Source organism: Podarcis bocagei, assembly GCF_964188305.1.
Source record: "Podarcis bocagei genome assembly, chromosome: 3".
Taxonomy (NCBI): Eukaryota; Metazoa; Chordata; class Lepidosauria; order Squamata; family Lacertidae; genus Podarcis; species Podarcis bocagei.
Genome location: NC_138127.1, coordinates 45,630,557 through 45,657,203, shown reverse-complemented (window position 1 = coordinate 45,657,203; position 26,647 = coordinate 45,630,557). Strand labels below are relative to the sequence as shown.

At 41.4% G+C, this 26,647-nt stretch overlaps 1 protein-coding gene across 1 annotated transcript in view; it reads left to right on the top strand.

The window, feature by feature from the left end:
• The window catches only part of LOC308583308 (uncharacterized protein), a gene marked incomplete at its 5' end in the record, with an annotated part of 116,051 nt that overhangs the window by 4,146 nt on the left and 85,258 nt on the right, over positions 1-26,647 (top strand). The window contains 5 exons of the mRNA XM_081187120.1: positions 358-1,108; positions 2,533-2,693; positions 19,513-19,638; positions 24,275-24,358; positions 24,506-24,643. Of these exons, the coding sequence (XP_081043246.1) occupies positions 358-1,108; positions 2,533-2,693; positions 19,513-19,638; positions 24,275-24,358; positions 24,506-24,643 (1,260 nt within the window). The remainder of the gene's footprint in view (positions 1-357; positions 1,109-2,532; positions 2,694-19,512; positions 19,639-24,274; positions 24,359-24,505; positions 24,644-26,647) is intronic.

The window sequence follows — 26,647 nt, the reverse complement described above, 5'->3', positions numbered from 1 at the left end:
AATTTGAGCTTTGCTGCCCTGTTGTGTTGCGCTGTTTGGCATTTCTCTCAACTCTGAGCCTCAAGCCACCCATGGAGCTAGCTAACAGTGCTGCTGTTTATGATGTATGGGCACTGCTGTTTATGATCTCTTTTCCCTTGCCAGCTCTGAAAGGAAGTAGGAATAAATTTGTGGGAAAGATTGTACATTGTCCATACTTACACATACTTGAATTAATTCCCCATTTTTAATAAGAATAATCTGTTTGAGTCACTATTTGGGATGAAACTTGATTTGTACTGGACTAATTAATTCTCCCAGGATTATCTTAAGAAGAGATGGCTAAAGTGTGACCTGTCTTTGGGTTTTCTTTTTCAGCAGCTCCTGCGTCTGGCTGCAGAAACCGACCTACTCCAACACATGAAAAGACTTGCTTCCTGTACTATGGTACATAAAACTCAGGAGATGCTTGGTTTGGAATTGCTCAAAGAGTTTTTAGAATATGACTGTGGGATTCAGCAGGAATGCATCATAGAAGGTCCAAATGTCAGTAAAGTTGTGGAAGAAGCTCAACGGAGGTCTATCGTGGATCATTCTGAGCCATTAAACCCACAACGCATCCAGTCAGTAGAGAATTCAGCTGTGCTTCTAAGGTTGTTGAGAAGTTGCCAGGTCAAAGGAGGAGATGCAGCAGCTGTCATCGAGTTCCTTAGAAAGACTCTAGTCAATAAATGGCCTGATGGAGAGAAGGCAACTCAAGAAACTTCCAACAAGGAGCAACAGATTGATGATGGGTGCTGGTTTGTTTTTCAAAGGATATGTCTACCAGAGCCTTTTCAGAAGAACTTGGATAAGGGCAAAAGAGGATTTGAGCAATCCCATTTCAAAGATCTAAGATGTGCAGAAGAACAAGAAAATAAAGGAAATAAACTGTCAACTGTTTTCAACTCCATAATGATGTTACCTAAACTTCTTCGTGAAGAAGAGGAAAAAATGCTGCTCCAGTCTTTACAAAATATGTCCAGAGGAGAGAGAACAGTATATCTCAAACAACACGGTCTTTTACAGAACAGCCCCCACAACCCATTCATTCCAGGACTAAGTGAAAGACTTCGTGGTCTTTGGACAGGTAGCTTGCCTTTCAGCCTTATAAATTTTTTAAAAATACACGCTTTAATCTCACTCCCCCTTTTAAATACCTACAGCAGTATCTGTCATTTGGCAAATTTTGGAGAACTCGGCAAGCCTTTCCTTACCAAAGGAAGTTGGCAACCATGATGAATGTGCCTTTTAAGGTCAAATCAACCTTGCATTTGTAGTGAACCATTAAAAATCTTACAAAGGCATTTTGTTTAAAGTACTTACATGCTGTCTTTTAGGACTAAGCCTCCCAAGGTGGTGTCTGTAAGGTAACTCATTTCACATACATAATCGAGCCTCATATACACATAGCAGGAACACTGAGCTCCCAAATGATTCACAGAGCAAACCACTTGGCAATGCTTCCAGTTCAGATCCCCGGTGACCTTCCTTTTACCCATCCAGCTGGAATGCAAAATCCTGGCATGCAAAGATGGGATTGTTGCTTTGTGCCTGCAAGTGAATAGAAGACATAAATGGCCAGTTAGCAGTCTGAGAAAGAGATGTCACTGCTGTGACCTTACTCTATACCAGGCTTCCTCAACCTCGGTCCTCCAGATGTTTTTGGCCTACAACTCCCATGATCCCTAGCTAGCAGGACCAGTGGTCAGGGATGCTGGGAATTGTAGTCTCAAAACATCTGGAGGGCCAAGGCTGAGGAAGCCTGCTCTATACTACCAAGTCTGACAAGTCTTTCAAGCCATGTGGACTTTGAGCCTGCAGTGCGCTGAGGCATTTCATGTGTTTGCTGACATCTCTTATGCATAGAATTTTGGCACTGACTACCATCCTGACCATTCAAAATTCCACTTTCACAAGTGGGACCTGTAACAAAGCATTGCCGTGTGTGTAATGTGGGAGCCAGTTATCCAAGCCCTCTTCCAGGAAAATCCATTCCGTTCCTCATTCATTCCCCCTTCTGCCATACTCTTCCATTTTACCACCTCTCAACATTGGTCAGCATTCTGTGGTCACTGAGCATGATCTTTCTTTATTGGACTACGTTTAGGGTTTCCCCCCTGAACTTTTGCTCCTTTAAGTTTTTGGTACTTCTGCAAACCTTGGGGTTTCCTTAGGCATGCTGATACCTCCATCTTGTCAGTGGTAATAAGGATCCACAGTCAAGTAATGAATTCACTCTTTGCAAACACCAAGTATGCATAAGCAGATGTTGGTGAACTACAATTTCCATCATCCCTGACCATTGGTCATGCTTGCTAGCAACATCTGGAGGGCCGAAGTTTCCCCACCCCTGGCATAAATGAGAATAGTGTGTTCAGGGGAAAATCCTTTCTCAGTGAGAATTTAATACATGTAGCACGCCCACTGTATAGAAGCCATTACATGTTTTTCCTTGTGTTTTAAGAATGCTGTCGAAAATCCATCTCTCTCCCTCATTTCCATATCTAACAGAGCCTAAAGCCTTTAAAGTACAACACAAGAAAATCTTCACAAGGCCTGTGTCTCCTTTCTCTAACGATCGTATGTACAACATCAAATCTCTGAAGGAAAACTTCCACGTGTATAAGAGTGAGAAAGAGCCAATACAGTTCGTCCAGGTCAAGTTACTTCAGGTACAGGAATATTATCTTAAGTTCCCCCTGAGTTAAAGTGAGATCTTCTGTAAAAACAAATAGCAGAAGTAGATTGCTTGATTTCATGCTTGAAATTTTAAAAAAATACATTTCCTTTTATATATATATTACTTCTCAGCATATTATCTGTACATAAAAAAAAATCCCCATATTCAGACATATACAACCCATAACTTTTAAAAGTTTATTTACATAAGGAGTAGGGAACCTTTTTCTCCTGCCAAGGACTGCATTTAATAATAATAATAATAATAATAATAATAATAATAATAATAATAATAATTTATACCCTTACCATCTAGCTGGGTTTCCCCAGCCACTCTTAGAGGTAAACTGGCACTTTATTTCAGTGGTATTGGGATCAGAGCCAGAAGTGGGTGGAGTTTGCCTCATTAATGCCCCTCCTCTTTCTGCAACCTCATCACTTTCTCTAGTTATTTGTACCCCATATCTCCCTCCCAGCCCCTGCTCTCTCCTCCCTCTCTCTCCCCTGCAACCCTGTTTTTCTCTTTCTCTGTGTGTGCCACCCCATCTCTTTGATGCTACAGGTGATGAATGTGACCCAGATCTGACAGAATCTTGTAGGATTTTGGAAAGGCTGCCAGAATTTTTCAGCAAGATTCCAAACATGTGATGCCAAAGAAAATTTGACCTAGATTCTACTTAGATTAATATCGGCGATAGCACTAAGTGCGTGTGTTTTTCTACATGGGTACATTCTTCAAATCACTCAGTGCTGACCTACACTTAATAGCCATAGTCCAGAGAGCAACTTTAGGTATGCTGTAGGGTTTAAGCATGCCCAATGGGATTTTCTGGGGTTTTTATTATTACTGAAGAGCAGGCCTGCATGCAATATAGTACACAAACTGCTTTTGAAAGCATCCTTAGTTTCACAAACATTGTGTTCCATAAGGCATGTTGGCTGCTGTTTGAAAAACATAAGCTCAAGCCCTCTTTTGGCACACAGCACTAGTTGTACTGTTCTTTGGATCCTGGCCACTATGTTGAGCAGAAGAAGATGAAGAAGACAGATGCAAATCAAAGGATTATAACCCCACTCCATAAACATTACAAGCAAAGCTCGAAAAAACGTTCAGGGAGCATTCAGGTTCTTTCACTTCTCAGTCCTTGGGGGAATCAAAATATCACATAACATGGATTCTGTTCAGTGTTTTTCGCTCCAACAGACATTTCCTTTGTAGGTGTTTAGGAACCAGCTTACCGGTGGGAAAGAAATAACTCTTTGAAGAGGACTCTGCTTACACAGTTACTTATTCACTTTCAGTTCAACTCATCTTCCCACAAAAATAACAAAGATGGGAATGCATTGAGGTAGGCTGCTTTTCATCCCAGCTGGTGTTGGCAAAACATAGGTATTTTCACCTGATTTCAACAGATTTTTATCTGTCATTTCACTGCTCATGTGGGTGGTCTGTCCTTCTGAGAATATGATGGACACCTAGTTTTTGAAAAAGCCCTCGTGGCCTCAAGAGTCAGATACCTTTTTTTAAAAAAATGCCCATATTATGCTGTTAACTGTTGGTAGTGTGCCAAGATATCGTTAGAAACTTCCAAGCAGTGATGAATATACTGTAGAGTCCAGATCAACCTCTCCCTGAACAAAAACAAATCGAAAAAATTCTTGTAAATCTCCAGCAAGCCACATCAGTGATGCCCTCGCCACATCAAGACCTCATAAACATCTTGCAAACAACATGTGGACCACATTAATTATGTGCGTGTAATATTAGATATCTGAAGCATGCATCCTGTTTCTTTTGCAATGTGCCAGCCATGCTCATGGCATCCAGAAACCACCTGCAAACCACATCAGCTAAAATTAATCATGCAACCTACATAGCTGTGGATTTCCAGCTTATAAGAGACATTTTTGCTAAACAGCAGTTTATCAGTTGGGTGGGTTAGTTTCTGGCTGCAGGTAACAAAAAGTAAAATTTAAATTGATCAGGGAAGCTTGCAGTCTATAACAAGAAGGCATGTCGGTAACAAACAAAAAAAATGTGTTTCCTAGCAGGATAGTGGAGTAGCACAAAATAGAATTCTATATACATTTGCAATCCAAGAAACTTTCAATCTTCATATGCACATTCAAAATCTGAAGATGTGGCAGGTTCTTTTTCAGCAACGTTCATTTAACTTTTATTTATGTTATAAAGTACAGTACTTAAAATTGTTTGGTACAAAATCCATTATTTGAGATGCAGGCGAATGTATCTTGTAACAAGGATACAACCACCAGCATAACTGCAACCTACATTGAGAAGGACGCAAAGTATTACATGTTATCTTCAACAAAGTGCATGGAAGTTTGATGCTGAGGCATATAAAATAGTAGGTGGATTTCATGAAACAGTTGCTGTTTCAGACTGCCTATCCTTTCCTGATTCTACAGGCCATGGTTCTGCCTGGCTGAACTAACAGGAATGAATGTGGCTGGCTGTGATTTGTGAATATTAGATGTGTCCAACCAGCCTGTTTAACATTCAGGAAAGTGCTGTCTGGAAATACACGTAGGTCACCAGTATCACAGATAATGTACACAACAAGTGCCCTGCTGAACTAATTTGGATCATGTCAAACCGCTAGACAAGTAGTCCTGCCCTAAAATATCTCCCCGTTAGGAAGTTTATTTTGCTGTGGCTCCTGTCTCGCTCATTAGGTGTTTTGGAAGGAGGTCTAATACACTACATTATCACTGATGTGGCTTGCATGTGTTTTTCCAGTAATTTCCCCCAACTGTTTGCATTCAGCACTGGACCTGATTGGAGTTCCTTTTTCCTTTACCACAGTGATACTTAGCATGACTAGAGGACTGTAGCCAACACTTTGATTGGTGAATGCCATGGCTTCCCACCCCTCCTAGCCACGTAATCACCAGACTGTGGGCCAAAACCTCTTATTTATTTGGTACCCTGCTCAAAAATCCAAGATTCCCATGGTTACTCAAAATAGAGAATGTAAACCATCAAAACAAAAGACAAGCCATTAAAGCATAACTGATAAAGCAGTGTTGAAATCAATTGGCCCTTTTTTGCCACCTGGCGTCAGACAATCTTCCCTAGAGATAGAACATTCCAGAGCCAAAGTGCCACTACAGAGAAGGATCTGTCTTCAGGGGTGACCTTACTTTCAGGAAAAAGGCAGACCTTAATCCCCCCCCCTCCTCCTCCTCCCTCTTCTTCCCAACCTTTCCCCAACTTTTCTTGTCTGTCTGCCTTCTATGTGGCACACACTTGTCCATCTGTCTCTGTTCCTCACAGGCATTTCCTTTTTCTTCTTCTCTCTGGCTGTCCAACTGGCTTTCTAAAAATTTTTGTGCAAGCTCTGTTCTCTTCCCCCCCACACAGATGCTTCTGACTCTTTGCTTCCTGTCCTTCTGCCAGTCTAATACACACACCGTTTGCAGTGAGGCTTCCATCAGTACAAGCCCAGGAACTAAGCAATGGCTTAGATGGAAGGGGGCTTGGTAAAAATATGGAAAATAATTGTTTGTTTGTTTGTTTGTTTTTACTGAATTTATATACCCCCATACCCAGAGGTCTCAGGGTGGTTCAATATTAAGTTCTATTTTTGCAGATGAGCCACAGAGCTGCAAATCTGGTACAAAACATTGTCAAGAGATCCACACTTCTTTATGCATGATTTGTTTTTGAAATATTTGTTGCTGCTCTCAATGGCCTACAGTATATGATAAAATAATGTGGATGGTAATAGGTCTGGCTGTCTCAATTCACTGGGCATTCAGTTCTGGTTTGGGAACTATTTTTGGAAGCCAAATGTCCAATGGGGCTTCCGTGGCTTCTGATTGGCTGCAGGAGCTTCCAGAAGCCAATCAGAAGCCGCACTTTGGTTTTTGAACGTTTTGAAAGTCAAACGGACGTCCGGAACGGATTCCGTTTGACTTCCAAGGTACGACTGTATCGTAAAACAAATTGCAGGATACTTATTGTTTTGGATTAAAAACCCAACACTGATGAAGAAGAAGAGTTTGGATTTTATATCCGGCTTTATCACTACCCTAAGGAGTCTCAAAGCGGCTCACAATCTCCTTTCCCTTCACCCCCCACAACAAACACTCTGTGAGGTGAGTGGGGCTGAGAGACTTCACAGAAGTGTGACTAGCCCAAGGTCACCCAGCAGCTGCATGTGGAGGAGTGGGGAAGCAAACCCAGTTCACTAGATTACGAGTTCACCGCTCCTAACCACTACACCACACTGGCTCTCACTGGAAACTCAGCAAGTGCGCAGTAAATGGTGGTGTGACTGCAGCCTCATAAACACTGTCTAATCCCAATATTGCAAGGTCTCTGTAAAACAAATGTAGTCTTTGGCTAATTATGATGTTCCTCTTCCATTGCTAAAGCAAATGTTTGAAACTAGAGTTTGAAGTTCTTATTGTCTCACTCAACTAAGTATCAAATACAAAAACTTGCCACCCTCATAAATAAGTATATAGGATTGAGTAACATCTCCTGGGATACCACAGTGTCCTGTACAATGATATTACATTGCCACTGTAAGTAGATATATTGGTCTAAATGTTTTAATACTGGATTGTAAACTGAAGATAAGTGCTCCCACCTTTCAACTATCAAATTTCCTGCTGTTGTTGGAAGGTAATGGATGCTGGAATATTAATGGGCTGTGCTTGCGTGAACATGGAAAAAGGATCCTCCCTTTTTGGTATTTCAGTGCTTACCCAGTGTACTCTGCCATATTCTATGCTGTACCCACTGTGGGAACTATTGTGTTGGCCCAAATACTTCAAATGCTTTAGTTAGTTCTCTGATTTCATGTTTGGCAGAACAAAGTGGATAAAATTCTTCTCTTATTTCTTCACTACAGTTTGAAAGTGTGCTTTCCCTGTCTTCAGAAACATAATACCTGTGCCAGGGTCCCAATATGTCTCTGCCTACCAAAACATCTTAGCCTGGTTATTTCTGATGGGGAGGTATTTTTTGTTCTATACAGGTTTTAAAGAAGATGTTGCAGCATTTGCTTCACTCTGGAGACCACCCTGTGCTTTAAACGATCTCCCCCCTACTTTTATGAGTTTATTTCATGATAGAAGCCCACCTTGCCATCCTGCTCTATACACTGGAACGCAGCAGGTCATTTAAAAGAGAGAGGGGTTTGGTTAATCACAGTACTGCCTAGAACCATGCAGAATTTAGCTGAAAACTTTGACACCCCACAATCTTCAGTGTATATTGACTGTTGAAGGAAAAGCATTCCACACAAGCTCAGAGGAAGTTGTTACCTTTGTTATTTCCCCTGTTTTCAGGAATGAGTCTTGGCAGACAAAGCATTTTATCGGTGAACTTGGCTCAGATTATGGCCCCAATGTTCTGCACCTGACTACCTCAGGGAAAATATGCTAATCAGAATTTAATATTCTATTAAAATTTTGCTTTCCATTCTAAAATCCATTCTTCCCGCCCTCTGTGGCTGAGAGTGTCTGCAAATTGCTAGATATCCACACTACTCATTTATGCCTCTATATTGCATGATAATATGGAAAAACCTGTTCCAAAATAATTGCAGGCAGCCTTACACTTGAGTGCCTGGTCCCTGAAGTCTAGCTTCCCTTTGTTGTTGTTGTTTAGTCGTTTAGTTGTGTCGGACTCTTCGTGACCCTATGGACCAGAGCATGCCAGGCACTCCTGTCTTCCACTGCCTCCCGCAGTTTCGTCAAATTCATGTTGGTTTCGAGAACATGGTCCAACCATGTCATCCTCTGTCGTCCCCTTCTCCTTCCTCTTTCCCAACATCAGGGTCTTTTCCAGGGACACTGTAATGTGCTTTGCTAGATGCTGTAAGGTTTTTTTTATTCTATTTTTACAGATGTGCCACAAAATACCTGAACAAAGCTCATGGACCACAATTTGGTAACCTCTGGGCTAAAACTTGGATAGCTAACATTATGTCCTCCAGATGCTATAATTCTCATCGGCCCCAGTTAGCATGGCCAATGGTCAGTGATGATGGGAGTTGTAGTCCAGCAACATCTTGAGGGCGCCATATTGGCTACTCCTGATCTGTAGGCAGAATAGCAATGGGAAAACACCAAACAGCATTTGAGCCAGTGCTCTTGCAAGGAACTTATTAAAACTATTTTTTATTATGTTGCATATGACCAGCTCACTGCTGCTAAGCTTTGGCATGAGAAACTGATTAAAGAGAGGTTTGTTTGTTTTCTTTCTTTCTTTCTTTCTTTCTTTCTTTCTTTCTTTCTTTCTTTTTTTACATCAGTTATAGTTTTTAATAGTTTCCCACCGAGAATTTATTAGCACCATAATAGCGGAAGCATTTTGTGGTAATGGAGGACAAAACATGAAAAGAAAATAACATGAAAATGAGCCAACAAGTTTCTTTAGGATGATTAGTCACAAACAATAGTGACCATGCTTTCATTCCACCTCCCTCCACCGAACGCAGCTGTGAGCAGAATTAGTGATTGTTCTTTCAAAGTTCTGTGGAATTGTAAAAAGTGACAAAGTTGTTGCACTTGTTTGGAAGGCAATCAGAAGGAAAATGGATGACACATTGCTACCATGTGTCTAAATCTAATCCAAGTTTCAGCTTAAGTTATTGCCAGTTAAAAGACTAATGGAAATTCTGCAAAACAGAAATTGTCCTTAAAATGTATACTGGAGTCTTGCATTGCTTGGCTTTAGGTTCATTTTCCTACTTCAGCTTCTATGCACTTTCAGATACTTAAAATGGAGAGCAGGTTGCTTTCTTTAAAATGTGACTGCAATTAAGATAGCTATATGCGAGTTTCATGCAATCAGGTGATGGTGTAAGAAGACAGATTCTTTAAAAGAGCAAAGTGTATCAAGAACATGCACGTGGTTTTATAAAAAAAACCTTTATCCTCTACAGCTAATTTGTAATTATTTCACAATTCTTATCTATTATACACCAACAACTGCTGGAAGATAACATTTGATGTTCTCAGTATGGCATATTAACATGCAACCTGAATTTGTTATATTGCTGCAGGCCACCCCAATCTCCAAACAGGGTGAGATTCCAGGGATTCCAGGGTTTGGTTTCCTTGGAATAAGGGATAGCAGAGACTGTGGTGTCTTTAGGATATATGGTTTATTTACACAACCTGACCCTATGATGGAGGGTTTGGGTTCTTATTTTTACATAGTAATTTATATTGTTTTTTTATATTGCAATTTTGTTTTGTGAACCTCCTTGAGATCTATGCGTATAGGTCCGAAACCCCTTGAGTTATCCTCTTAAAATACCCATGATTCTCAGATTCCAAGATATGGTCACATCCAGAAGGTGTGGAAGTAATCTAGTTCTACTAGTTTGCAGCCAGTTGTTATTTGAAATCACCAGTCTCCGAAGATGAACTCAGCCACTGGCCAGGGCCCATCCTTCTCCTACATCAGGGCGGTTCCCCCAATAACTGCCAGAGACTTCATCCCCACGAAATCCCTTGGTGCATTGGAAGGAAGACCATTTTATGCGCCCGCATATACAGGCGCCCAGCCCTGCAGCTTAATGCATCTTCGTTTTGCTGACACAGCAGCATTCAGCGTTCCCTGAGGGACTGACCTAAGGACAAAAGCACTATTGAAGCACTTCAGACTTCATGCTTCACCAGCCCTTGTCTCAATGGGTAATCTCATCATTTTGAGTCAGGGTCTGCATTTCTGATTTAGCAGAGCAGTTCGCGAGCTATTTCAGTGCTCTCTCTTTCAGTATTCCACCCAGCGTTCAGGTGAAGAATATGTCAGGAGGAAAGATAAAATTCAAAATTTTGTAGCATTTTAGAATTTAAATATTCACATTTTGCTTTTGAAGTCTGCCTTCCAAGAAAACCAGCAACAACAATAGCAGCATACAAACCTAAATCTTAACCCTTGTTGAAGAATACAGTGGTGCCCCGCAAGACGAATGCCTCGCAAGACGAAAAACTCGCTAGACAAAAGAGTTTTCCATTTTTTGAGTCGTTCCACAAGACGAATTTCCCTATGGGCTTGCTTCGCAAGATGAAACGTCTTGCGAGTTCTTGCGAGTTTGTTTCCTTTTTCTTAAAGCCGCTAAGCCGTTAATAGCCGCTAAGCCGCTAATAGCTGTGCTTCGCAAGACGAAAAAACCGCAAGACAAAGAGACTCGCGGAACGGATTAATTTCGTCTTGCGAGGCACCACTGTATAAAGATAATGGTACTCAGGAAATATGTTCATATATTTACTTGGACTGCTTAGTTAATGTAGAATAATGGACACCAGGTGGAGACAGGCACTTCATTGTTGCAGTTTGTGTTTCTTCTTGTGAATTGACTTTTCTGTTAACTAAATCCCTTGAGCTAATCTTGAGAATAGGCAAGACAACGTTAACTATTGAAGGACTCATTTCTTCTGCATCATCTCAACTCTGAAGTGTTTATGTGAGTTATCAGAGGTGGAGAATCTGAAAGCTGCTCCTAACCAAAATTATCCAGAAAAAGCTAAATCTCTCTACTCCCCACCCACACATGGCAATTGGCGATTAAACTATATTCAAATGCTGTTAAATAGTATAGAAGTAGATCTGTTAGACTGCTCAATGTTCACTTTTTGTTCCACTTTTTATGCTGATTCATAGGCACCAAATGTCATCTGACAGAAAACAACACTGCTAAAGTACTAAGGTCAAGAGATGGTGAATTTGATAAATATTGTGACATGTAAAATAAAGGCTTCTTCTCCTTGTCCTTCCCCCTCAATGGTGCTCACATCCCAGGAGGCTAACACCGCTTTTGTGTTGGCCCTCTTAGGCAGGCCAGATCGGGCCAGACCAAAGGCCCAGGAGCTCACAGGGGGCCACCACCCAGGGCCCCACCCTGCCTCACCACAGCACTACGAGCGACTAGGCACACTCCTTGCTAACCTGATGCATTAAGTGGTGCAGGAAGGTGTATGCTGCTGCTGCTCTAGAATGAGAGCGATTCAGCTCCTGAGAAATGGGCTCCTAGGGTAAGATTACCCAACACACAATGTCCCCTGGATGATGGGCAACGTGATCCCAGGCAACCACTGTGCAAGGGAGCTGAGTCTCTCCCTTCCCTAGAGCACCACCACTAGATGCCTTCCCACCAAACCAGGTGTGCAGGAGCGAACAAATTCATTTAAGAACACTCACACTGAGGGCTGGGCAGAAGCAATGGTGGCAGCAGCTTTTACGCAGTCTACACATCTCCTTTATCTCCTTCCTCATGCTATGAGACTCTTTGAAGTGCAACAGAGAAAGTCCAGTGGGCTCTTCTCTTTTCTGCACCCCATCCATGGCACCTTCTTAAAAATTTGGATAAATCCCTTTCCTTCCTTCCTAAGACCCCATTGCAGAGATGGGGCTGGGCTTGGATTTGTTTACACATTTGGGTCCTTCCCAGGCCCAGCCCAGTGCATATTTTCACTTTTCCAGAGCAGAACCTTTGGATTTTCCAGTGGCGGCTGGTTACTGGGGGAAATGTATGACTCCACTCCACCCCACCAGTCAAAACCATATATAACCAAATTCCCATTCTATTCTATACTACTTTTCTAAAAGAGTTTTGAGGAGCTGAATCATGTTCAGGCCATTTGACTGCACCTTAGCTACTATTAGTTCCGCAGGACAAACTGAGGTATTTTTGAGCATGCATGGTAGATAGCAAAACTGAGCTGGTAAGCATCCTCCAAAAACAAGGAGTTTGGCTGGGCAGCTTCTCAGCACTATTCTAGGCTGTTCTTGTAAAGTTGGCACAGAGTGCTAGTTGTTCCTCTGCACTGGGGGCTCTGGGGTTTTAGAGCTATTGAGCTTTCTGTCGGGATAACATTTCAGTACGTGTCCTAAATGCTCTGCATATAAACAAGAGGGCCCCAATAAGGAGCAACTTGTGAGTCATTGAAAGCCGAAACCAAACTTAAGAAAAGCTATTTTGTTTTCTTAAGGAGGGATTTTTTTTTAGAGAGAAAAGAAAGTACAATTACACACTTGAGCTATTTGGCAGGTTTGTAGAGAAAGGCACGGCTTGCAAATTAGAAAACCTTCTCCTCCCTACAGGAGTGCGTCATTGACTTGAAGAACTGATATAGAAGCAGTTTCTAAACTAGTCATGTTTGCTAGCCACAGAAACTTTATATATATATAATAAACAGGCTGTTTTGCATGAGGCAGATGCCTGCAAATTGGCTATTAACTGACTTCTGATCCCTAGGAAATTGGGTCACTCTGTGTACTCGATAAAAGATATCTCAACTGTGAAGTAATGGTACTGGGTAAACACCAGATAACGTTGGCCTTTCCTAGAGGAAAAAACATTAAGTGATTAAAATTACTCTACCATAACACTCCACCTTTACATCTGTGCTACTGACTCTCAAACTTTGGGATTGTTGAAATATATACAAAAATAATAATAATTTGAGGTGTGTGACTCAAATAAGGTCTACTAGACCCAATTTTTTAGAGTAATGTGAACTTCTGGGACCCCTTCAGCTGAAGCTTCATTAATTTCACAATATTGTTATTATTATTTATTGAATTTATATACCGCCCTATACCCGGGGGTCTCAGGGCAGTTCACAAAATAAAATCAAGATATAAAATCACAAAATACCTAATAAAAATAAAAACAACAACCCAATAGCACCCCCCAACACATTTTAAAAGGGCATAGGATCAACCAAGGCCTGGTTAAAAAGGAACATTTTGCCTGGCGCCTAAAGGTGTATAATGAAGGCGCCAGGTGAACATCCCTGGGGAGAGCATTCCACAGACAGGGAGCCACTGCAGAGAAGGCCCTGTTCTTGTGTTGCCACCCTCTGGACCTTTCAAGGAGGAGGCACATGAAGGAGGGCCTCAGAAGATGATCTCAGGGTAGGTTCATATGGAAAGAGGCGGTCCTTGAGGTATTGTGGTCCTGAGCTGTTTAAGGCTTTATGGGTCAAAACCAGCACTTTGTATTAGGCCTGGAAACCAATTGGTAGCCAGTGCAGTCGGACCTGGATCGGTGTATTAGGCTCAAACTGTGAGCAACCTGGCTGCTGAATTCTGCACTAGCTGAAGTTTCCGAACCATCCTCAGAGGCAGCCCTATGTAGAACGCATTGCACTAATCTAACCTTGAGGTTACCAGAGCATAGACAACAGTAGTTAGGCTATCCCTGTCCAGATAGGGGCGTAGCTGGATGGAAGGCACTCCAAGCCAGTGAGGCCACCTGAGCCTCGAGTGACAGCAAAGTATCCAGGAGTACTCTCAAGCTACGAGCCTTCTCCTTCAAGGGAAGTGTAACCCCATCAAGAGTAGATCCATCCCTGTGCATAGTCAGATTAACCAAAAACACCAAGGGAACTGGATCCACTGTGCTAGATTTCCAACAGGTGGATTGCTATTGTGTAGCAGGAGGGAGAAGGGTGAAGCAGAGGGGAGGTTGGCACAGTGTTAACTTATTTCAGATGTTTCTTTCATTTCAACAATTGTAAGTGAGAAGTGGATTGGAAGCACCTACAAATATTCCCCCGCCCCACCTGCAACCCAAAAAATCCCAACATTATGCTTCTTATTATTATAGCTATTTTATAAGGCACATAGAATTTTCTATGTGCTGGTTAGAGCTTTTTTTAAAAAAGCCCAACAACAACAAAACAGTTCTGGATCCTTGACTCACAATGTAATAGACATGAAACAGAAAGGAAAAATGAATGGCATGGGAAGAGGAAAACAAAAGTTACAGAAAAGTTACAGAATTGATATTCTAGTCACCTACTGGAATGGCTGCTGAGAAGACAGTTGTGGAGGAGGAAAAGCTAACCAGCAGCCGACTTCGTTCAACCCCATGGCTTCGCTGTCTTTTTTTAGCCTCTCACAGGAGAGACTTGCTACAATGCTGCTAATGTAGTTGATTGGATGGTATACAAAACCCAGACAACATTTGATGTACAGTGGTACCTCAGGTTACATACGCGTCAGGTTACAGACTCCGCTAACCCAGAAATAGTACCTCAGGTTAAGAACTTTGCTTCAGGATGAGAACAGAAATCGTGCTATGGCGGCGCAGCAGCAGCAGGAGGCCCCATTAGCTAAAGTGGTGCTTCAGGTTAAGAACAGTTTCAGGTTAAGAATGGACCTCCGGAATGAATTAAGTACTTAACTCGAGGTACTTAATTGTTTCTAGGATGCTTGTGCTGTTAAAAAGAGCTTACAAGGAGGCTTTTTGTTTTTAATGTAGGTGTTATTTCTTTCCCTCCTTCGTCTGGGTAGCTGTCTCACATTTAAGCCAAAATCCCAAGTACAGTATGCCCTGTACATGTAGCTTTGCCTTTTCCTATTAGTTCAAATATTTTACTGTACTAGTTCATTTTAGTCAGAAACCGCTTTTCACTTTGGAAAGGAGAGACAGGAAAACAAAATATCCTTTTAAGGTGGGTGGCACCTGCATGCTGCATCTCATTGGAGCATCTTAAAAGGCAACAGTGGATGAGGTTGGTGGCGTCAGCAGTGTCTCTGCTGAACGTGTCATAGAAGAGGGTTTTTTTTTTATGTCCAGCATGCAATTAGGGTTAGGTAAAGGAAGTTGAGCAATCCTGCAATGGCCACTGTTATATAACTCACTAGGCTGTGCCCAGGGAACAGGGTTGTAACTTAATATTGCCACAGAAAATGCACTGCCGCAGCCAAGGGTCAATAGCTATTTCCATTATAAACTCTGTCTTGCAGTTAATTTATAAACCAGACCTTTATATTATGTTAGGCAAAGACTTGGCATAGGGTTGAAGGAGGCATACTTTTTAAAAAATACTTTCAGACATTTTTTTTAAAAAAATTCTCAATTTCTTAAATTAAAGAGCAAAAAGAACGTCAGTGGTTCATGGCATTTTTTTCATGAACAGCTTTGGGATTAAATTGTGTTTTCTTGGCTGCTTTTGTCCCATAGAGCTAAATATGTGAGAAGTAGATATTCCAATGACAGCCATATCCTGAGAATAACTCTACAGTACCAAATGGCTGCCCGGTACCTGTCTTCCACATTCCCAAGCAACGGTGTGAGCACTGATATGCAGAAATCACATATGGTGTGGTCCATCTGGACTGTACCACTTAAGGTTGAAGTTTGGAACTTCATATTAGAATGCTTCGTCATGTAAAAATACTCTCTATGTAGCTATTCTATAGCCCTATGTAGCTATTCTGCTCAAGTGTAAATCTTGCACACAAGCGGGAAGAACGGGCACAAATGCGCTAAGCTTTGTCCTCTATTCCTTCCAACTCATAGAGGGTGACAGCCTGAAGTGGGGAACCTCCAGTACTGGTGAAAGCTCTTCATGCTACTGGAGATTTTCCTCCAGGACTTGGTGGGCAATGGGATATTCAGCTCAGTGTGCTGCTCTCCACTCTCCCTGCTCATGTGCAGGCTTTACAAGTGAGCAGAATGTCTGCATCACACTCTGGATATCATATTTTTCTCCTAGAGGGAAACTTTAAATAATGGAGGGACATTCAACATATGATCCACCCCTAGACTGAAGTGATACTGTTTAGGAGAGACTGCACCTTGTGCTATTTGAATGTGTTGAATCTCTTGGTGAAAATGACCGCCAATTTCCATTTTACATGTTTATCCCCAAACTCAGGGAGCTGCCTTACACTGAGTCAGACCATTGGTCTATATTTTCTACACTGACTGGCAGGGGCTCTCCAGGGTTTCAGACAGGAAGCACTCCCAGCTGTACCAGGAGATGCCTGGGATTGAACCTTGGACCCTCTGCATGCAAAACAGAGATTTTTCCACTGCACCACAGCCCTTTCCAAATGTTCACCCATGAATGTCTGGCTATAAGAATGAAAGAATTGCAACTCAGGTGTATGCATTCTTCCTGGTGCTCATAATGGAAAACTAAATACAAAAATATCTGCTCATCTCTCTAATCCGATGCTACAGTATTCACTAAATTGTACAGACCTCCTTGTACAATAAGTCCGCTCACCCTTCTGGTGTTGCAGGACAGCAGAGACTCCACTGGGGACCCCGACAAGGGAGTCTTAGCTTCAGTGCCCCTTCCTGATGGGTGGTGTGGGCGTAAGCCCGTTCAGCCTATCAGGAACCAAATCCTGGCCTACATTGGCCAATGGGGATGCAGGCCTGGACATTGCCTGGGCCAGGGGGTGGAACTGATGGATTGGGAAGGCTTCCCTCAGTTCCACTTCCTGGCCATTTAAACAGCCCTCACCTGGGGCTACAGTATTCATAAATGGTACAGACCTCCTTGTACAATAACATGGGCTATAGGTCGACAGGTGAAGAGTTAGCAGCATTTTGGAAACAGGCACAATAGAGTGTTTAACATATAAAGCCTTTGTCCTTGATTCATGTCGATCCTTTCTCAAAATATGACAGTGTGTTTGTTTCTATTGCTCAGTTGTTTATCTGAATTTACTACATCCATGTACCATATATTATCTTCATGGAAAGAAAGAAACACTTCACCAAACTGACCCTCAGACACTTGGGTGGTAATTGGCATGAAGTGAAAGGAATTTTGTCAAATACTGTTATCTTTTGGCCTGATGAAGAGCAGTTCATTTGTTTTTTGTTCCTGTTCCAACATAGTATAACATTATTGAAGATGACTTCATAGGTCAAATTGCACTAAGAAACAAAACTTGAATTTAGCATTAAAATCTTCTAACTTGACAGTCAATTATGTTTATTAGTGTCACTCCATTCCAATTTCTTAAAATTTTCTGCCTGACTTAATCCCATCCTGAAGTTGACTAATTTAACACCCACATCATACATTGAAAGCATATGGCTTTCTCCAAAGAATTCTGGGAACTGTAGTTATGGGTGTAATTATGCATTTTCAACTAAATATCTGACACATGGCTCCTTAAAAAAAATGAGCTATGACCCAGGACATCAGTACCTGGAAAGGTGTGACCTGGCTGGAAGATTTAATTTCTAATTTGTCCATGCTCCCAGGCATTATCAATAATGAAGTTTAATTTATCATTATCTCTTAAGTGAGTTCTTACATAAACAGCAGAAGACAATACACGAAGTGCTGTAGCTCTGTGTAGGGTAAACTACAGCTCACAGGATTCTTTGGGAAAAGCAGCATGCTTTAAATGTGCTTTTAGGGTATGGTGCAGTGAATTTGGTTAATGGTTTGAAAATCAGCTGTGCTTTCTCACAAAGAGGACTTGCACAAGGAACTGATTAACTCTCTTATTGAAATTATGTGGTTTCCAAGAGTACATATGTCTTGACTATGTAGGACCAAATCAGGTCTTAGTGGTAGTTTTGCCTTATTTTAAGATCTGTACACAACACGTGTCATTCAGAATGCTGGCATTATAAATGCTCATGTCATTCAAACATATTCTTGGCACAACAGCGATTAAAGGAAAATATTAATTTTCTTATAATGGCTTCTTAATTCTCCAGGCTTTAAGTGAAGCAGGAAACATCACAGGAGAATACGGTTTCACTAGTACCCTAGAGTGTGTTGCTTTTTTAATTCAATGTCAAATGCATTCCTTAAAAGGATACCATATGTTTACACCAAAGTATCTGTTTGCAGTTGAAGACCATTCATTTGCCCCAACATGAACCAAATTATTTTAAACACAAACCAAGCTCTTAATTATCAAAAGATTCTATAGTTACTTTTAATGATCCTGGAAATCTCAAAGTATGGTGTATGTGCCTGTGATATTTCCTGCTTTGATAAATGCCTAGAGAGAAAAGGGGAATTTCCAGAAAAAGTTATGTTCTAAAACAGCTCCAGACTTTTTTTTTCCTATTCTGTATTCAAGTTGACTAGCTTAAATCTCCCACATTGAAACAAAAAACCTGAAACCAACCAGGGATTTGAGGTTTCTATAGAATGTCATATATGCTTATCAAGTAGTTAAGATGAGTACTGAGGGGAAAAGCTTGCAATGTATTTTAATTATGGTTATGTTTTTGAATTTTCCCAGTATGTTAATCCTACAACCAGCTTTAAGATTTCATAATGTCTCTCTGTGAAATGAAAATTAGGCCAGTGATGGTATGAGTGAAACACTTCTAAGTCTTAACTCCCTTAATGGTACACAGATTTTGGATGGTGTTTGCTCATTGTGATCATAGGGCTGGATGCTAAAATTACCTGTTCAGTAATGTATTGCATATGGAAGAATTTGTTTGTTCACTTTAGTAGATCTGTGTGCAACATTTCTTTCCACATACGGTGGAAAATTTTTCAGCCTAATATAACTGGAGACCTTATCCACTATGTTTCAACTATATACTAAAGATTAATTTGGTTGAACTGGCTTGACACTTGCTCATGTTCTGTAGATAACAGAGTGCCTTCAAACATTCTGAAAAGCACAGGGATCGGGGACCAAGAGACCCATACACTTCCTGCTTCCTTTGCTTTCTGATACAACCCAAAATGTTTAATGTTTTGACATCCAAGGGCAGCATGTACGGTGCTTCCCACATTCTAGAATGCCCAAGTCCTCCATCTCTGGGGGAAATGTAGAAAGAAATATTTATTTTCAGCTTCTGCAAGTAGTTCATTTTTTCTTATTTGTTATATATTCCCAGACATTATTAACTGAAATTAAGTCTTAACAACCATCTTCAAGGGGACAGAACCTTGATCAATATAAGTTAAAGTGAGAGATTGTCAGTGGTTCTGTTTTTTTAAACAGGTAACCTAGAAAGCAAAGAAGTGCTTTGTGGACTGCTTTATATGAAAAACATTTTTTAATTCTTTGGAATTTTTTTAAAGCAGATGGCATCAGATAGTTCTTCCCTACAACGGATGAGACTATCAGAAGGCAGCAGTAGACAGAACCCTTCAAATGCACCAAATGCTTCAAATCCTCCTCAGCGCGAGAATTTTGATAAGAACTGTCCGGTAATGCAGACTTTTACTCAGTTCAGTTTGCACTGTTATCAAGAAATTATTTACACTGGAATGGACCGAAACTAAGTTAGTAAGTCCCACTGAAATTGAGTCTGTGAATATTTCAAAGTTGGTCCTGTCCCATTTTCAACCTCTGTGTGGACTTTTGGAAACTTTCAGAAAAGTACGGTACTTACAATTTTATAAAGTGGTCCAAGAACTGCCAGAGGGTTGCGCTTGGGGGGGAACTGTCATCCCGCCACTCCTTGGTGTGTGGAGTGCCCCAGGGTGCGATACTCTCCCCGATGCTTTTTAACATCTTTATGCGCCCCCTCACCCAGCTTGTCCGGAGTTTTGGGCTGGGCTGCCATCAGTATGCTGATGACACCCAACTCTATCTGTTGATGGATGGCCATCCTGACTTGGCCCCAGACACACTGATCAGATGCTTGGAAGCTGTGGCTGGATGGTTACGTGGGAGCCGGTTGAAGTTAAATCCTTCGAAGACAGAGGTCCTCTGGCTGGGACGGGACGATATGGGATTGAGGGGGCAACTCCCATCTCTTGCGGGGGTGCAATTAGTGCCAGCACCGTCCGTTAAGAGTTTGGGTGTAATCTTCGATACCTCCCTCTCCATGGAGGCGCAGATTGCAGCTATAACAAAGGCAGCATTTTTTCATCTCCGCCAAGCTAAGCAGTTGGCTCCTTACCTCTCTCGCCCTGACCTAGCCACTGTGATCCACGCGACGGTCACCTCCAGACTGGATTATTGTAACTCGCTCTACGTGGGGCTGCCCCTCAGACTGACCCAGAAACTCCAGCGGGTGCAGAATGCCGCAGCGAGACTCCTTACGGGGTCTTCGCTGCGGGATCACATTCATCCGGTGCTATACCAGCTGCACTGGCTCCCGGTGGAGTACAGGATCAGGTTTAAGGTGCTGGTTTTAACCTTCAAAGCCCTATACGGCCTAGGACCCTCGTATCTACAGGACCGCCTCTCCTGGTATGCCACACAGAGGAACTTACGGTCCTCAAATAAAAACATCTTGAAGGTCCCAGGCCACAGAGAGGTTAGGCTGGCCTCAACTAGAGCCAGGGCTTTTTCGGCTGCGGCTCCAACCTGGTGGAACGCTCTGTCACAAGAGACAAGGGCCCTGCAGGACTTGACATCTTTCCGCAGGGCCTGCAAGACAGAGCTGTTCCACCAGGCCTTTGGTTAGGGCACAGCCTGACTCCCTCCTTTGGCAATCTTTACAATACTTTAGTTTATGGTTGCCATCAATTTTGATTTTAATTAATTCTTATGATGTTTTTATAATGTTGCACTATTTTAGTGTTGTTAGCCGCCCTGAGCCCGGCTTCGGCTGGGGAGGGCGGGATATAAATAAAATTTATTATTATTATTATTATTATTATTATTATTATTATTATTATTATTATTATTATTATATTTCCTCTTTCTTTTAAAAAAACTATTTTAATAATAATAATAATAATAATAATAATAATAATAATAATAATAATAAAACCTTTATTGTCACTACACCCCCTGTGTGCAGTGAAATTTCTAGCCATTTGGGGTGGCTATGAAGAGCAAGCCTTTTCCCAGGCCTGTTTAAAATGTATCTGAAAATACCCTGGAAATAGTAGTGTGCTGTGACACACATCTGAGTAGCCAGATCAGGGTAGCCAGATTCTTTTCATACAATGCCCCTGGGAGGCTACCAGAAACGGGAGAAGGTTGAACATTTGGAACTGTTTGTTTAGAGGGAAGGGGTGTTTGGTAACAAAAAGGAGGCAAATTTGCCTGGATTCCTACGTATTTTTAGCAGTTGGGAGCATGATCTTTTTATGAACGTGCTGGGCCGGTAGTCACCATTTTAGATTTTACAGATTGCCTTGATCCAAGGGGGTCATTTTTGCAAGAAATGGCAGGTATCTCTCTCCCTCCCCCCCCCCCCACTTTCCATTGTTTTCTTTCTTTTTTTGCAGTAGCTGTCTTCCTCCCTCAGCGCCCCTCAATTGCCAGCCTGATGCTACATTAAGAGCTCCGGGATGTTTTGTCTACCCCCCTGAAGATCACTCTGCCCTCCAAACCCCCCCAAAATGTTCCCTTTCCTTGTGGTGAATCAGGTCACAGAATGGAGAGGCCATTTTGCCTAGTGGTACATGAACACACATAGATCTTTTGGCTTTAAGTAATTGTATAAAAAGAACTAAAACCTTACTCAAGTTTAAAAAAAAATTAAGTCAGAGGTAGTGAGGCATCTGAATATAGACTGCATTTTAATCAAGGCTTATATTGGCTTATATCTTGATCAGGTTCCTAAATTAAATGGGCTTAGATTTTCAAATGTTATGCCAGGCAGAAGACCAACTGCCTAAGTACTTTGGCAAGATGTTTATCCTCCTGGACAAGGGGGCCCCCTTGATTTATAGCAGAAAACAATTCTCAAAGTCGTAAAAAGGGAATTACAGGTTAAGAACAAGGTTACATAGACCAAACATAATTAGGAATGGGTAAATAGTAAAATAAAACCGTTAAACTTGAGCCACAGGACAAAAGGCCAAGAGCACATGGAAAAGAAAGCAACTGGCTGGAGAAGGGGGGGAGTGTTAAACTGAAGAGGCTTCTTTTGAAACTGCTTTTTTTACTGAGTTCCCTTTTCTACTTTACAAAGACCTTATTCCTTTTAAGAGGCTACCTGTGTTGTGTATTAAGTGTATTGGCATAGATGTAATTATGCAAAGGATTTAACAAATGCTAAATTCTTATTTCATATAGTTGTAAGAGTGGTATTTTGAAATTAAGTCAGCCACCAGTCTAGCCCCCCTGCCAGACAAGAGACGCCATCCAAGCAGTCCTGATATATTAGTTGTCAGACATTTGTTTAGAAGCCTTCAAATGAAGGAGATCTTTCAATGTTGATGTGAAACTCAAGATCCTTGACATATGTTTAAGATAAAAATTTAAGATTAACCATTTGTTTTAGAAGGCAATAGGGCAAGGAGGGCAAGAGGTGAGCTGGTAATTAAGATTTCTTGTTGAGACACATGTAAGATATATTACTACTTATTTGTCATTTATAGATGTAACAATATATAGCTCTTTGTGTTCCATATAAGGACAGGAGGATATGGGTGTATCTTTTAAGATTGGTTATAGCAAACAACCAATAGAAATTTCAACCAGGCTGATTGAACAGAGGCAGCCACAGGAGGAGCAAAGGGGGCTGGATTAAGGGAATATAAGTGCTGGCCATAATGGCAGGAGGCCAGGCCAGAGCTTGGTAACCATATACCACTGTGCCTCTCATTTATTTGTCTGACAAATAAATTATTATTTTAATTTCTCTGTTGCTGCGTTGAATATTTCATTCCAGCTAAGCGTTAACCACAAGCAGGATGCTACAGTAGTATGATCATTCATGGCATGGTGTACATTCTCCTTTTATCCATTTCCTTCTTTATTGAAATGCATTATGGAAGTAATGGATTGTGAGACAAGAGTGCACAGTTCAGGCACTGGTGTTTCTTCATGAAGCCTCCAACTCTTCTGAAAAACAACAACATGATCTTCCTTCTAGTCATACAATCAGAAAGATCTTGCATTTTTTGTGCTGTTCACCATTGTCTATGGCAAAACAGTTACTTGGAATAAAATAGATCGCTGACTGAGAAGCTATCATGCTGAGTCTTTTTAAAAAATAAAATTAAATACAGGCATCTTGTCCCTTCTCCAGCCTCCTTTAACTTTTCAAAAACATCTAGCTGGAAGGAAAAAGTTACTTAACCTTAAACAAAACAAGAACTGGAATTTAAATTTGATGGCACAGCTGTTCACAAATTAGAGCAATAAAATGAAAACTGTAAATGAGCTAACTAAAAATAACAAAGATTGGCTGGCTGGCTGAGAGACAGTTTTGAAAATCTGGAGTTACTCTGGAGCCTTGCAAAATAATCCAGTAAAAACCCATTAGCAGATCACTGAGATTTGAATGCATTCCTTTCCTTATTCCCTAGCTGAGTCCTGTTTACAGTTTGCTCTTCATTGCTTTGATATCACACTCTGCCGAAACAAGCTTTTATATCACACTCTACTGAAGCACTAAAAGCAGAACCTCAAGAAGGATATCTCTGTTCAGTTTGTCCTCTAATAACCACTATATTATCCTTAACAGCTTATTCACGTCTATGCTGCACATGTAAACAATTTTGAAATGTTTATCCCATTGAAGGTTCTCCCTATTGAGAGAGCATGTGTATCACTAACCAGACCCAGCATGCTGAGGTGGCCTAGCCCTTCAAGCAAGGTTGAAAGCTTAAAAGCTCTTTTTGTGCCAGGCATCCCCAAGCAGCTCTGGCACAAAAAGACCTGCTATGCTTGCAGACTTGCTTGGGACTTGATTTGCGCAATTTCAACCATCCTGCCTGCAACCATGTTGACATCATGAAAGTCAAATGTGCCTAAGATGATGTATGAATGTAGCTTTACACCTCCGGCAATGGACAGCAGCTCCTCAGTGAAGTACTTCCCATTGTGCTTCCGGCTTGCCTGCCACTGTTCCTGAGTCCAATGACTTCTGAAAACACCCTGAAGAGTTGACGTTCTAAAAACATCTGGTGTGTTGTCATTCTCTTTACCTAGTCTTTCCTTCCTGTGATGGAGACACCTGGGAACCAAGAAGTACCAAGTTCTGATAGAGATTCAGAGATCCTCCCGGAACAAAAGGTGAGAGAATGAATACTGAAAGAAACTCAGCAGCAGGTGGAGGGCCAGAAGAAGAGGAAGCATGATTTTGGAAGACAGCTGAATTGGGAGAAAAGGTATCCTTTAGAAGGGTTGCGGCAACCTTTTGTCATGTTCCCCTTTCTCCAGGTTCAGAAGCCACAGCAGAAGTTAACCAATGAGATGCCAGCTCTGGAGCAGCACAGTTTCCTTCCTTCCAAGTTTCCTTCTCCTTGGAATGAAGATAAAGTGGATGGAGATAAAGGGAGACAATCTGATGACTCTAAGGTAAAAACTTCAAAGGAAGAATGTGATCTGTTCTAAGGCTCTAGTCACGCGTTCACCCTTTCCTAATGAGGAAGCTGGTATGTTTGACCCTTCATCCATTAAGTGACTCTGTTTGTGGCATCATAACAGCCACAAGAATGAACCTGAAGCTTCTGATAAGTGAAGCGCTGCGCCTTCATTTTAGCTGGGTTGTTTTATTATAAAGAGGAACAGCATGGCTAAGCATATGATGTCATGTCAGTTGCAGTAGATGAAGTCAAGGTAGATCATTAGCAGCTTCCCAAAACATAACTGCAGCCATTATAATGTTGATGGAAAACAAGCATCCAATAAATCTTCATTGCTACCATCACATTAGTTTTATGCTACAGAACAGATTTGTAAAAGAAGGCAATGCATAAATATCTTTTTTTACTTCTGGCACTACAGATATTTAATAATAAGAAAAATACTGCCATTTTTTTTAAAAAAAAAACTTTCTAAAATGTACTTGCAAAGGAAGCACTACCAAAACTTAACTGCGGTACTACTAGAAAAAGCTAACAATAGATTTATACCAGTTATTCACACAATCATCTTTGTATGTTCAGTAAACAAGTACGGGAGATGTGATTGGTGCTCCCCCCATGTTCAATCTTTTTTCTTCTTTTTTTGCAAGCAATTTTTCCTAATATAAAACATTTCGTATATTATTTTCATTAATATATTCATTTTTATACACACTTTTACCTAATATGTGCATTTCTGTCAACAGTGATTGGTTGGAGAACTGCATCACAAAATTTGGTTAAATGTACATTTCTCAAATTGTTTGGGAAAGTGAAAATATGATAAATGTGGCTTTAAATGCAAACTGAATTGAATTTATCCACCATCCCCACACCTGACCTACTCCAAACTCATCAAGTTGAGTTTTCCCCACCTAATATCCACTCCTGGTCCTGACCAGGTATTTTATAAATATAGGCTGGCATCTCCATTTGAGCCTCCCTAGAAGTTGCTTGTCACATTAAGAGAAGGGAGTTCTTATGGGAAGTGTATCTCACATTTTATCAACTTCAGAGCATATTTAACCATATGAAAATGTTCTAAAATTGGCTTCTGCTCTTGTGACTGAAGTTTATTTCATGAAATGCTTGCCTTTTGTGCAAGTCAGTAATTTTTATCAGATGAGAGAGAGAATGCAGAACTCATGATGCTAAAATATGAATGACATATATTTGCTTCCTGTTTAGCACAATTAGGTCTTTTGATATGAAACCCATAAGATTAGTGGGGTTAGTGACAATATTTTTTGTGGCAGTCCTTTCTCCTTGCAAAGTCAGTTTTACAGGGGGGCGGGTTATAAACTAAAAGAAACTATAGGTTGATGAAAAGGGAAATCAGATGGAATATGTGCACAACTAGTGAAGCATTAAAAAAAAAACCCCTTTGTAGTGTGTTTGTGTGAATAGAAAGTCAGGAAAAGAGATTGTGGGATAATTTGACTCAGAAGGTACATATTCTCCCAGGCCAATCACTACTCTCTCTTGCAAACCTTTAAATGGTGGAAAGTCGCCTGCTGGGGAAATTGCTTAGAGGGCACGTGTAGCCAATTCATCCTACCCCCTCCCTGCAGTCCTTTAAGATGCCATCCCCGAGGCAGGCCTTTTATGGCTTTTGATTTGATCCTGGAATGTCCCTATTTCCTCCACCAGTGCCAGCACCACCAAGCTCAGGGGGAGGGGGGGAGGATGAGCTGGCATTTGTCCTGAGCAGCCATGGCAGCAGCAGCAAGGGAGCATTCTGTTGCCTCTCCATGTCCTCTCCATGGCCGCTGCTGCCGGCCTCCTCCCTTGGGCAGCTTGTAGTGACTGCCTTACAGCAGTTGAGGAGGAGGAGAGGCTGCTACCGCCAAGGCCCAGCCTTGCATGGCGTGTTCACTCTGAGGGGAAGGCAGAGGGCAGGACAGCTCTGGGTGGGAAGAAGGGGAAAGCAGAGCAGAGAGCAATGCTTTGTGGGCCC